This window comes from Frieseomelitta varia, unplaced genomic scaffold (genome assembly GCF_011392965.1).
Source record: "Frieseomelitta varia isolate USP_RPSP 00005682 unplaced genomic scaffold, Fvar_1.2 scaffold_215, whole genome shotgun sequence".
Classification (NCBI taxonomy): Eukaryota; Metazoa; Arthropoda; class Insecta; order Hymenoptera; family Apidae; genus Frieseomelitta; species Frieseomelitta varia.
Genome location: NW_025109917.1, coordinates 708,549 through 723,492, shown reverse-complemented (window position 1 = coordinate 723,492; position 14,944 = coordinate 708,549). Strand labels below are relative to the sequence as shown.

Genomic DNA, 14,944 nt, shown 5'->3' with positions numbered 1-14,944 from the left:
TTTTTATGAAACGAAATCCAATAGAAATGCAATAAAACATTCACATCGTAACACATTTCGAGATATCAACCGAGTTGGTATTTATGAATATGAGAAAAGATTATTTAAATACTTGTTGCGCGTCTCAATTTCGATTCAGTATTTGCTCTTCTTTTTTTTTTTTGTCATAAATACTGTGTATCACGATAGTCGTAATGTCATTTGATAATATTTTCTAAAAGAGATAAGTAAGCTGATTCTTGAGAATCATAAACATTAAATTTGGCAATGATTCTGCAGTATCTAGTGCTCTTGAGAAACAATTTCGTCGAAAGCAAAGGTCGACGATAAAGCACAACAGTCAAAACAGTAGAAAGAAAAAAAATAGGATGGAGTCGGTAAATCGAAATGATTCTATAGTTCATGATTCAATATTTCAATACTTGTCTTTGAACAATTTGTTCGATGCACTCGATAGTAGCACACTTGCATTCTTTGCGTGACTGATAATAAAATAATTTCAAAGAGAATATAAAAACGCTAAAAATACACTGGATGGTTTTATAATCGGACAGTTTAATTTATCTTTTACAAAACATAACATCGCATTATGTGAAAAGATATGTACAATGACAGACTGATACTAAAAAGTCGTGTTCTTTTTTTTTTTTCTTTTTTTTTCTTTTTTTTTTTGGTGAGTCAATCCATTGCTTATTTTGAATTGAAAGACGGCTGTATTTAAAAAAATCGATTACGTTTGTGGGAAACCAGTACGTGCGTTTATAAGTTGGTTAACTGATGCAGCATGTTCGAGCAAAACGTGACACGGAGTCTGAAAAGTATGCGAAGATAAAAAAATAGATTACGTTAACGATTTTGGCAGCGGCACGTAACCATCTTAAACACATACATTATGGCAAAAATGCGTGATTTATGGAATGTAATTCTATTTGCGAGTATATTCTTAAAAAGGAATCGGGAAATGAATGAATCAATAGATTTAAAAAATGTTCTTTTCCACTTTAATTTACTGTTCTTTAAAACATTTTTTAAATGATTCGTAAATACCTCATGTTACATAGCAATAAAGAGTTGCTTTTTGAATACTTTTAAATCAATATTTCACATGCACAAAGTTCTTAATTTTTTTCTTTTTTTTTTTTTTGTAATTTTTAATCCACATGCCTGTTCCGTTCTAAATACTCGATGAAAGATACTTTCGAATACCTATTCTATTAATGTAGTAGCTATCTAACTTTTACAACACAGGCTCTACCATATGGACGTTGATAATATTATCGATAAGCGTATTTTGATAACACTTACATTTCCAAAACAGTATTTTATCGGCAGTTTATTAAAGATAACGGCATACTAAAATATTTTGCTTCCATGGAAGTTAATAAGTTACAAAGTTGCATATTATTTTCCTGGTAATATCTAAAAAGTACAAAAGATAAGAAGAATCCAGCCTGTGTACGACGTTATTCTAAACGAGCAAATTTTTATCAGCCAGTGAAAACGAGTCTCATACTACTGATTGCAATAGGCGCCATGTGTCGTTTTATTCTTGTTTGTCAAGATTTTCACGGACGCTGTCAAATTAGAACGACTCTCCTTGGACCTGTTATGTTCAGGGATCCGTGTAAAGACACATGGCAATCTTGTCGCTCGATTGCCACCCATATTTCAACATTCTGTTTGATGAATTTAATAGCGACCTAGGAATAAAACGGTTTTAAAAAACGTTTCAATGAACGTTTCAACGAACAGAACATGAATTATGAATTATATACAAATTACACGTGTTGACGCTATTATCAATCATGTGCCGCTTTTACACTTTTTTTCTCTTATGAATAATTATTCATATCATTAACTATCATTAGCCGTAATAAATGTTAAGAGTATTTTTGCAAATTTTATAAATAGAACGTGTAAATAACAGCTGCGAGATAATTCAACTTTGCAGCGATTCTCAACGGGCAGCTAGCCTTTTGAAAGTCAACTATAAATCACGATCTGTCGCAGGTAACAGGTGACCTCAAAATATAATCAGAAACCGGATCTCGCATTCGAGCCGCGTATTTAGGCCGGAAGTGCGTCTCTAAGGTTCGCTTTAAATAGTCACTCAGCCTGCTATAGGTTTCCTTATACGTAGGTATCGATAACGAGCATCCATCGTTGATTTCAAGCGTACATTCTAAACGATCTATTTTTGGTATTATGATAACAGTGCTATAATTAGCTCCCTATGTTGTTACTGTTATGGAATTTTATCTTAATTTGAGTGAAACGATGATGTACGTGTCAAATCGAACGGATACGTCTATTAGAAAAGGCAACAGAAATATTGCCACTACGTGCGTTCAGAATACATTTGCAAACAGAATATTCCGAACGTTCCTCGGACGGATCAACGAAAGTCTAAAAAACCGACTTCGTCTGTCACGTAGTCCACGATTCGACTGTATGTCAGTTGTTCAAATAAAACAGAAAATTCTCGGTCGCTCTCGCTGTTGATCGAAAGAAATTACACTCTGGATACTCTGCATATTGATTTGTACATTTGTAGAACTTGGTGTGTTTTTCTTTTTTTTCTCTCTCTCTCTTTTTTTTTCTTTTTTCGATTGCTCGGCATTTTTTTCTTTCTCCGGCGATCGAAAGGCGCACGCAAAGAGACGCCACGATGAACGTGCAGCGATCGGCGCATACCTGCGTGTCAGTTGACTCGGACTCGGGCAGAGAAAACGGGTTAGCGTGACTCGTGAATTAGAGAGAAACGCGTGCACGTCGCAACCGCAAACGGAGACGGCGAGAAGGAGAACCGCGTTGCATTCCACGTGATCGGGAGAAGGGCACGCCTCGAACGTCGAGTCACGCGCTCGACCACGCTTTTACCCTTACCGACACGTGCACGCAATGTGCCCGACCGGGCACTCGGTAGAACAGAAAGCTGATTATGCACTTCGTGCGCACGGTGCACGATGACATCTCTTGGACGTTGGTCCATTATCTACGTACGTATCACCAGTCGAATTACGCACGATGCCGACGCCCTGCGTGTTACGATCGTTTGACTTTGAAAATTTGCAAACCCGCAGATCCTTTGCGCGGACCTGTTTGAAACACAACCGATCGACTTTTCGATTGTGCAATGCCGCGTCTCGTTCTTTTAGAAGGCCGAAGGATAGGCGAGTTATGTGGCGCAACTGAAGTTACGGTATTCTTCTATATGCTGTTCTCCGTGTCCAGACACTTACGGACACGTATATGCGTGTATATGTATACGTATACGTGTTTGAAATTATTGACCGGTGTCGTTGGTTTGCATGGAATTAGGAACTTTAACAATTAATCGCTCTGGCTGACCTTTAACGCAGCGTTAATAGTACACGATGTTTGATGGTATGTATTTCAACGCCGTATATGCACAGATATTTTTAAAAATCTGAACGCGAATAACAAGCAATCGACGTGCTAATTGCCGATGTAATTATTTTTAATTAATTACACGTTACCGTTCGCAGAAGGTAGTTTCTCCACGTACTTTCAACAAGAAGTTGGTAATTCGGGGATTAAATTGGAGCGTGAGATGGCGTAGCGTAAAATGGATTGCCCGATGAGCTGCACACGCGATAAAAAAAGGAGGGAGAAACATTCGTGGGATATTCAGGTTCAAGTACGGAGTCGATTCCTTGGGAACGTGCAGACCTATCAGGACTCGTCGATTCCAGGGCGAGAAGGGAACACGACGTGTTGTAATTAGTTGCGATTATGTCTCGGCTAGGCGACTATTCCAATTTGTCAAGGGCAGAGTGACATCGGACATCTCTGCGAAACGCTGATTTTCAGGCGATTCAACCGAAAGGGGGAAACACCTCGATGCATTCGACGATGCAATCATCGTGACGTAATTACTTTCATGTGCCCTCACACGACCCTCTGTGTGATTGTTGTCCAGCTGTTTCTTCCATTCTCTCTAAAACCACATCAATTTCACTTTGCCGCGTCATCACTTGCTCCAACGTTCTTCGGTTTTACGTAAGGTGTATCGCGAGACACACACACACACACACACACACACTGCGTGAAAATCGACACAAAGCGATAGAGAAACGGATGGCGTGCTTCATTCAAAGGTATTCAGAAGATCCGATTGTCAGAGATGCTACAAGGTCGATTACGACGTACGAAAATAATTGTAGCACGACAATGGTCGTCAAAAACATGCGAACATTGTTGAATATTCATCGACATGTGTCCACCCACGGCGACCGTTCTATCTAAAAGTCACGTAGGCACACGGCCGGGACATGGTCACCGTTTGAACGACGCATAATTTAATTCCGTGCTCAAAGAGGAATCCGTCTTGAGCGCTCTAGAAGGAATTTAAATTGCCCGGTATCTCGCGATAGAATCCGGAATCAAAGGTTAAAGATCTGAGCCACGATAACGACGCCCTATCAGTCCTATTTATGCCGGACCGTTCGAGCTGAACCGAAATATCGCCGTCCGAGCATTACGGCCAATTGACGAGCGAATTAGATTCAATAATTTCGTTTCAGTTACGGCCGAACGAAGATCGGGCCGATTAATGTACGGACACGGGACGCGTAATGGTGTACCAGATCAAGAATAGCTCGGAGTTGCCACAGATTGCGTTTATTTTCTCCTGAGCCGTGCAGAAAATAAGACGCCTATTTTCGAATCGGTCGCGTTACGCGCGTTACTCGTGCATACGTCAAGTTCGTAGCCGCTTTTAAAGGGAGAGCCAGCCAAAATGTTTCACTTTCTCGGTGAATGTGAAGCATTCGAGCCACGAATATATATTGTGCGTATCGCAAATATATGAGGTATCGAATTTTACCATTTGGTCATGACGATCGTAATTTTTAGTATTTTTCTCTCATAATTTTGTTTACTTTCTGAGATTAATTAGCACGCGACATTTTTCGACATTTGGTAGAAAAATATTATATATATATATATATATATATATATATATATATATATATATATATATATATTTCGATACTCGCAGATCCTTTCTGTTTGCAGATTAAATCGTTCGTCTTGAAATTACCTGTCCAGCCAGCAGGCCACCGTTTACATAAGCGCAAATGCTCATACTTTCTAGTTCGTCCGTGGACGTTCAACGTCATAAAAATCGTTTCGTAATGCGTAAATCTTGCTGGCAAAAACGCATCGTTAGCCACATTCTTTCCGCGCGTTCACCGTAATTAATTTCTTTTCAGCTTTTAACGCCAGTCGCGCGCGACGTCGACCGAATGAAAATAATCAGCTATACACGATTATGTGTATATGTTGATCGCCCGTGTATATATATATATATTTATACTTCACGTGTGTAACGTGAAGCGAGATCTGGATTCCACAGGTGACCCGTAAAACTAGAAAAGTATGTCGTGTCTAGAACAAGTACGTATTATGATCGAGATTAAAATCGCAGCCAAACGCTACGCTCTTTCACGTTTTCTTTTTCGCTTCGATCGACCCTATAGAGGCTGTCACATTGTCAACTTACTGCCTCGCATGCATTATTTAAAGGGACGACTTGTACAGTTTGGATTTGGTCGCGGATGTAAAGTACGTTTTCAAACCGTCACCCTAATGATAGTGTGCAAGTAAATAATATTCCTTTCTTTAACCATCCGTCCACAGCTACGGCTCTTTCGTACGATGAATCTATCGTTCGTTTCAAAAGCTCGATTATAATTACAAGTACGGTGGAGCTCCGTTTATGTATTCGTTCTTCTATCGTTGGAACTGAAATCGTAAGCGTCTTATGTCATTTTTGTTTCCAATACACTTTCAGACAAACATACATGCTCCAATAACCCGGTTCTCGTGAACGCAAGCTCGGCATTTAGAAATTCACGTGAAGCGGCAACGGCGGACGCTGAATAATTAAAATTTAATCTGCCGGTTACGACGAACGCAAGGAACGAACGTCCGTCCGGGAGTACAGTCACGTGTGTGCGTGAACGATCAACGAAGCACGCAAACGCCACGACGGCGCAGGTATAAACATATCGTCAAATCGTGCGAGAACGAGAGCTATCATTACGCTCCGGTGCCGTGTCCTCGTGTCACCCGTCTCGAGTCTGCCGGGTCTCTCGTACTTACGCTTCGGTTGGAGGAAGAAAGAACGAATTCACGGCGCACAGGCGGCGATCGGGAACGAACAAGGAGAACAGGAGAGTGGGATATGTAAAAAGGTGACGACGAGAGAGACGGTCGATAGCCTCGCGGAGGAAGGGATGCAGTCGTTTGAGGAGAGCAGCGATGGCAGACGGCGAGGAGAAGGGAGGAACGAGCGCGTGACAGGACACGTGACCGGGAGCACACGGTGCTCGCGTGACCGGCCCCGTGACGTCACGCGCACGTGTCACATAGCGTGGTAACCGCATATCCCTCTCTTCGTTCCACTCTGCACCTTAGCGAGCGTTCCTCACCTTCCGCTCCCCGCCAAGCGTTCACCACTCCCCGCGTTGGTCAGTAACGTCTCAAGTCCCCACTTCACCCTCCTCGCCGCACACTTTCACCAGCGTGGAAAGTCACTATTTTTCTTTCCCTTTTACACGTCACCCGGTCACCCCCTACGCGATCCGAGCGCTTCTGCCTCGTTCGAATCTCGCGAACGAACTCTCGTGGATTTGCATCGTCGCGCCCGGCGATTCTTCGTTGAATTCAAGAAAGAGAGAAAGAGAGAGAGAGAAAGAAAAGTAGCTAGTTTCTCCTCAGATCACGGTATCGTATCGAATCGTATCGGCGGGATTTCAGCGAAACGGAAGGGTGAAAGCGTACGCTCGAGAAATTCAGTCGACTTCGCGGCACGATATCACGTTAAATTACACTTACTCTTGGTATACGTGCATCGCGTTTTATTGCTGACTATTGAGAAACGCAGAGGAACCTTGTCTACTTTCGGTCGTTTGTCATTAAGGTGATTCGGTTTCATTGTCCGCGACGGGAATTTGTGGTCTTTAAATTTTTGACATGCTCGAAAGGTATATCGTACGTACGTACATAGTTATGTACGTATTCGAAATGCCGAGACTCGTGTACTTGCACGTTTTGTTTAAAGCGTGTTTATATCGCGACGAATAGTAGTATGCAGATTAATATTGTGACGAGCAGCTATTTTCATCGGATACCGCTACGTACGTTTAAACTTTTACGACTCGGATTTCGGTCGTTAACCATTAAAAATCACGTGACGCTGGTGCGATGTTATCAGACCGATGATCGATGCAAGGAAACGATTTATCGTTCAATGATTGTCAATGTCGATTTATGATTTCAATTTTCGCAATAATATATGTACGACGTTATAGAGGATCGAAAAAATACTTGTCTGTAAATCTCGCGCTATTTGGAAGAATGTTTAGATATAGATTAATGTTTCTTGTTTTTGTTTTTGTTTTCGTAACAATATACCGGCGCGAGTATCGCTAAAGTTATTTCAAGATCACCATATCGATCCACACGTAACATTATCAGCACGTGATATGCCGAGAACAAATTGTCTTATCGAAGAATTTTGTAAAACTCGCGGGCGCACACGTTATCATCGTTGAAAGATATCGTAGATTAAAAAAAAAAAGAAATATTTAGCTATGTATCGCTCGGTATTTGTACTGTTTCCTTGATAAGAAAAAAATTCCCTCTGATAAGGGAGAAAAACGTGGAAGAAGACGACACGTAACATCGACAATGCGGACAACGACGCAAGCTGTATGGAAAAGAGTAGACAACAGTTTACGTTGGATCGCGAAGTTGCGTGGCTCTGGGATCGATGGTTCCGTGCCTGGGATGGTTCTGGATCGCTCCCACCATTGGTCTGCGTGCCACACCGCGGACCATCGCGAGAATCGAACAGGGTCGCGCATTATACGCGTAGTGTAGCCTGCCTAAGGAGACGACACGTATTTACACACACGCTGCGATACGAAATTATTCTCCTGTAATTCTCGTCGTTTGTTGGAAATTCAAATTACACGGATCTATATATATGGTATGGAGGCGCGGGCGTCGATAAAGAGGTGTACGCACGATCGATCAAGAATTCAATCGTGCATGTCACGTAGTTGTTAACCCAGCGTCAACATCTTCGAGCGCCGCCAAGCATCGCACGTGAAAATTCGTAAAGTGCATGCGTGCGCATCGTACGAGGCGCGCCTATAGGTTTCGGAACGCGCGCCAGGCGAACGCACGATCCATTCAATTCTTACGGCCCTGCCACGGTTAGTATATCGTGGAATTTCGCGGCCGAGCAAGTCAACGGCCTTATCACTCGTTCGCATTCATGCCTTGAGAACGAGCCGTGTTCGTTTTTTCTTTTTTTTATCGGCTGTCCACAGGAGAGACGAGATCTACAGCATCGGTCGGGTAATTGGAGGAAAATTTTCAAATTTTCATCGTTACGTTTCTCTCTCTCTCTCTCTCTCTGTCTCTCTTGCGTAGAGAGAAAGATCGATCTACGACTCGATCGTCGGATCTGAAAGAAAGAAAGAGAAAAAAGAGAGAGATCGTTAAGTAAGAAAGAAGACGGAGAAGAAAAGAAGAGGGCGCCAGTACAGATATATCGGTGAGTGTGACTGGACGGAAAGACGTGGGCGATTCCCAAGTACCGGCCTCCTGGTCCGTCGTGTCGTTTCGAGTGTGTCAGTGAGTTTGTGGAGGCGAACCTAACCTAGTCGTCGGGTGCGCACTATCGATCAAAAAGCCATCGGTTCAAAGAGGACCCTCTTTTCTTTTTCTTTCTTTTTTCGAAATACTAGCCACGTATACTCGTAATTCGACAGTCGGCGCCAAACGACGGTCCTGTGCGTGTCGTTAAATTTCGCGCTCAATTACGGCTGCGGACTGTACGTCGGACGTTGCGTGGTACGGGCGTGAATTTAAAGAGAAAACCGTTTTTCGGCACCTCGCGCGTGAAAACAGAGACGGAGAAAGTTGAGGATAATCCTCGGCGAGGAGCCGAAAGAGACAGAAGCAAGCGGTGACAGCGACGACTGGAGATCAGAAGTGATCGTGTTGTGCGTCGGAAACGATTCTATGCGGCAAAATGATGGAGACACAGAATTACTGGGAGGACAACTCCGCTCATTCTATGCAAGTGAAGTACGAGAGGTACGTGTTCAAACAGTTATTAATCATCGCCGGAGATTATCTTTCTCTTCACAGAAAAGTGAAACAGAACTCTTTCAATAACTGACGTTGACTCGAGGCAACTGTAATTTTCAAGTATATTAAATAATAGCTGCGTGCGATTGCAATGGTGCGTTGCAAAGCATCAGCACGCGACATGAATCACCCCTGCAGTCTAGATTCTTTCTCGAGAGAAATGTTCCACGCCGTCGACCTTGCCGGTATTATTCAGTCTAACACCATCCAAAAATATTTACGTCGACTTACCACTGAGCGACAACGTGAGAATTCTCGTTAACCAGGGTGAGCCGACGCGTGTATTCGTACACATGTACATACAGGTACTTGCCTGCTTACCTGTATGCACGTGGAACCGTTCGAAACAACCGATTACACGGAATAACGTGATATCGTTGCCGGCAGATTTTTGAAAACTTTATTACGTTACAACATATGGTCTAGACGTTATGCAAGAGCGCGAGCGTGACACGAAGGAATACACGTTTCGCCGCTGTTACGTTGCTGGGATTATTTCCGAGGGATCGGCGTTTAATTAAACGGTTGTTAGTTAATTAAACGGTAATTTACCTAATTGGGACCTAACTCGTTCTCTAATATTCATATTACAAAATTATGTCGTAGCGGTTGGAAATAGAAGAGCTCCATTGATTCATAGGATACATTGTCATAAATTCATGTTTTTCGATAATACGTTATCGCGAGCGCACAGGTGCTGGATTTTGACATTCCCTCTTTCTCCCGTTCTTGGTTCTCTTTGTACGATTGATGATTAAACTGATACGATTGGCGTGATTTCGAATGTTCGCAGGTTGTTCTCAAAAATTCATGGCCACCCGGAAGATAAGATAAACAACAAAGAATGCCTCGTCAATCAGGCGACCGTTGGTGTTTATTATAAACGCCAATATATACATATAATAGATATTACGGGTTGTGTCGATCGAATCCATGGGACAGAGCGTCGCAGTGAATTGAAACACCATTCGCCAACATTACTCTTTAATTACGGTTGATCGGAAGACACGTTCGAAGTTAACATTTGACTTTACGCGGGAGAAGTATCGAGATCGATTAACGCTAGCGCCGTCGTAACGCGAGGCAATTGTACGAAATTCCAAATTACGTTGTTCGCGCTGCGTGAGAGAAGTTCGTTTTGATTTTTGATCGCAGCGTGCTTCGTCGTCGAAGAATTAAAGAAGGGATTAAAAACGAAATATTGTGACCGCGATTGATGTTCTCTCGCGGCTTCCTATTATTGTCAAGGAAAGTGACGTTCGCGCGTAACATCCACGTCGCGTCGTGTCGATCGTAACGAGTTTCACGAGCGTGTCAGCCACTCGGTCGGTCATAAACACGCTTTTATCGCGCGAGATGGAGAACAGGCTGGAGGAGACACGGTGTATGTGTCGAGGCGACGATGCTCGCAGCAAATTTCTTTCGGGCCACGCTGTACAACACACACGGTTTCGCGGATCTTGGCCGCCATCGGCCATTGACACTGCAGATCGATCCGCACGGATTTATTCGTGCACCGTGTATGCAGCAACGCGTGAACGTGTGTGCGTTGTATTTCGTGCTGCACGCGCTCGATTGTGTTCGTCCGTATTTAACTTGGAAATCTTGGAGTCACTTCTTTCTTGTTTCTCTCTTTTCTTTTCTTGTATTTTCTTTTTTCTTTTTTTTTTTTTTTTNTTTTTTTATCTGCGCTCGGTGAGCTGCATCGTGTGTTTCCCCGAGATCGAGAATTCGAGATACGGTCAGCCGCGTCGAACGTGGCGAATGGAAACGATCGATCTAACGAGCTGCTACTCGCCAGGCATTGCCGATGAAATCATCGGTTCTTTTAAAATCTGCAAACGGACGGCGTCGCGTTCCGGTGTCGAGCTTCACTGCATGAAAAATTTCGTTATATACGAGAAGGTTGAACTGCCGTGTAATTTGACAAATTTTGAATTCTCCGTTTGTCGACAGTCTGTCGACGTATTTTTCTACGAGGATGTCTGCAATTTTTTACTTCCTTGCTGGATCTAAAATACGCGATATTCTCTCATTCTTTCGTTATTACGTGTATTAAAGACGAATGATATCTTTGCAGAGTAAACTTTGCTTCGTGCAAAGCTTAAAGTCGAATTTCGAAATCAAGGTGTTGGACCTTCGATTGTTTCGACTAATTTTTAAACATTCGCGATAATAAACGAGAATTCTATACACCGTGCGCGTAAGACTCGCGTAAGACTTTGATTAATCGACAGTTCGAAAGGAACGATAACTCTTTGCGAGGCTGTTATCGAGCATACGTGGAGATAAGGCCGTGCTCTCATAATATTAGGCCGGTTGCAGATGCTTCGGATAGGAAAAGCCATCGTCACGGCAACACCTATCGTCTTTTGCGCCACGGAAGATCACGTTAATTGACGCAATCTGAGTAAACGGCTCGCGTCATGGAAACTACTAACGCAAAACACGTTCGAACGAAGAATGCCGCGAGTGGGCGTGCATTACGTGTATTCGAGAGTTTCGGTGCTCTACCATGTGTGTATTCGCGTCGAAGCTGGTAGGATTGATCAAACACACTCGAGATACTGGTAATTTCCCCAAAAATGGCTGCGCCATTGTTTTTCCCTACAGATACTCACTGTCGCTTTTACAATTTATCACAACTTGAGTTGCAAAATATTTCGCGCGTGATACACTCGACGAGATTGATTCAATTACAAACGTAGTGAAATGATTCGCTTGCGAGAGTAGAACGCTACAAGTTTTCGCGATTAACCTCTTGCGCTGGAGAATCTTTTGTTTCCCAAAATTTCGATATTTTCTCAATTTTAACTATATTTAAGTAAAACAAAATAGGCAAAACAGGTAATAAATTTACTTATTACTTCTCAATAATTTCTATCCAGTGATATTGTACCGACGAGTTTAAAAAGAAAACTGACAAATTGTCGTATACGATTTGGTCACTCGTTATGGTCCGCAGTCAGTTGCCAGCGCGTCGAGAATCTTTTGTCCCAAAATTGCAATATTTTCTCAGTTTTAACTATATTTAAGTAAAACAGAATAGGCAAAACAGATAATAAATTTATTACTTCTGAATAATTTCTGTCCAGTGATATCGTGTCGACGAGTTTAAAAAGAAAGCTGACAAATTGTTATATACGATTTGGTCACTCGTTATGGTCCGCAGTCAGTTGCCAGCGCAGAGGTTAAGAGAGCTGTTCCTTTTCAAACGGATGAACAATCTTCGATTAGCCGGAACGTGAAAAAAAATTAAAATCATCGATGAATCGACATTTTTACTCAATATTTGCGTATTTGCTAACAATTGACACGTTGCACGCGTTAAAGTGCATCTTTGTAGCGCGTGTGCATTTTCTAATACAGACGCGACCATTTCCAAGGTACGAAGCCTGGTAGATAAAACGAAGCGGTGATAAACGAGGTGTCTCTCTGCAAATAAGTCACTTTTATCTTTTTCTTTTTCTTTTTGTCTCACTATCTTCCGCGCGCTGGAATTTGAACGATCGCGTTGTCCGTAGCTGCCCTACTCTCTTCCGAGTGCCTGGTACAATTCTAATTGTAAGTAATCTTTGGAAAGCGCGTTACGCAACGAGCCGTACGTATATAAATTTCACGCAGCGAACAAAATGCCGCGTGAAAACGTTTACCCTCGCCGGGTGATTTCTCAATCGCGGCTCGACGGGTTTCTGAAACTTCGCGCAACTTTTCATCGATTCACAAACATTTCAACGATTTTGTCACCGACCGAACATTCTCCTACTGAGAGAACGAGGCAACGTTGCGAACGGTAGGATGATTCTGTGAATCGCGCCAAGTCAAGTTTCTTCGTTTTCCATCGCGCAAGCACGCGCCTCGCGGGAATTCACAAACATAGGCCAGCGATATCGTCGAGATATCTATCCGCCGCTCTATATTTATAATCCTAGGAATATCGCAATCGCACGTGCGCGCATTTTCTACAATTCATTTAGGAGTGTTTTCTTTTTTTTTTTTTTTTCTAGCTCGAGAATGCTTAGTTCAGCTCGTGTCTCGTTGACATCCTATTGATTTCTGATTTGTGAAATTAATTTACGAAATTTAATATTCGTGACTGATTGTCGTCAAAATCGTACGGGGAAAATAAATATTTCTCGGCACGCCCAACATTTTTGGAGCAACAGGGAAACTTTGTACAACGCATATGTGCACTTCTTTAATTCACATGGATAAAATATTCTTAAATATTATATATTTTTATATAATATTTAAGAAATATTATATATTTAAATATTAAAATATTTAAATATTAAATATTTAAATATTATATATTTTTATAGTAATATTTAAGAATCTATTTATTATGTATTTTAGATTTTAATTATTATTTATTTTATATTTACATTAACACATTGAGGACGGTATGCTCAGATAAACATATAGCATGTATTTCTCTCGTACGTTTCGAATTATTTAATATATGATTGAAAGGATTCAAAAGAATGTATATAGATATATTATTTTATTAATAATTAAAATTATTAATTATTTTTCATTTTAGAGGCATTTTATTAAATAAAATGGAAGTACCTCGAATAACATTTCTTGGTGTGGTATGTTAGGAAACAATTTCCCTACTTCTTGAAATATTATATAACATTATAATATACAATTGTATATTATATATAATATTGTATAATATAAATTATATATAACGTTGCCTGGATCCCCTACGACGCAAAATAGCGCAACACGTTGAAACACAAAAGACGAGAATTCTCGTCGCCCATCCGTAACACAATGTGTTAACACCGAGTTTCTTGGAATGTGATTGGATGAAAATCGCGAGGCACCTGTATCCTCGGACAATGGTACAGCGTGCGTATGGAGGTCGACACGAACGGGAGAAGGGAATTACATCGATCAGCGATAAATTATGGTCGCACGAGGCACCGGCGTCAACCAGACCGACAATAACCGCGCCGCTACGTTCGATTGCAATTAACGTGTCTCTCCGTGTTCTATCCGTCTCGTTCCATCTCACGGCTACGCGTAAAAAGCACCAACTCCGATCTCGTGCTTCTGTTTCACCAGCATCTTGACACAGATATTTCCTTCCTTCACGGTGTGGCTTATCGCCGATCAACGCGCGCAGGCCTTTCGACATACATACATACTTTGACAAACACTGCTAGTTCGTAACTATTCAGATCGTTTATCAATCGTAGATGTTATACTGAAATCTTTGAATTGTTAGAATCTCGTGTAAACGTCATCCTGTTACTGTAGAATAGTGACGTCTGTCCACGAGGTGAATTTTTGAATTGTTAAAATTCTATAAATATTGCTAAAACGTCCTGTTACTGCAGCGTGAATGTCTATCCGCAAGGTGAATTTTTGAATTGTTGAAATTCACATAAATGTTATTGTTATTACAGTATAAATGTCTGTCCACGAATTTTTAAATTTAAAATTGTAAAATTCATATAAATGTTACTGTTACTACAGTATAGATGACTATCCACGAGGTGAATTTTTGAATTGCTAAAATCCGTATAAATATGACTAAAACGTCCTATCACAACAGCGTAGATGTTTGTCTGTGATGTGAATTTTTGTCAAAATTCATATAAATGTACTGTTACTACAGTATAGATGTCTGTCCACTAATTTTTAAATTTTAAAATTTATATAAATGTTATTATTACTAGAGTATAGATGTCTACCCAGGAGGTGAATTTTTGAATTGCTAAAATTCGTATAAATATTA

At 41.3% G+C, this 14,944-nt stretch overlaps 1 protein-coding gene across 3 annotated transcripts in view; it reads left to right on the top strand.

The window, feature by feature from the left end:
• Nucleotides 1-7,805: 7,805 nt before the first annotated feature.
• Nucleotides 7,806-14,944, top strand: part of LOC122527354 (transcription factor cwo) — a 55,220-nt gene continuing 48,081 nt past the window's right edge. The window contains exon 1 of one of the 3 annotated variants that reach the window (XM_043651460.1): nt 7,806-9,138. In XM_043651460.1, the coding sequence (XP_043507395.1) occupies nt 9,064-9,138 (75 nt within the window). In that variant the 5' untranslated portion in view covers nt 7,806-9,063. The remainder of the gene's footprint in view (nt 9,139-14,944) is intronic. The other 2 variants (XM_043651458.1, XM_043651457.1) reach the window with 2 other exon arrangements.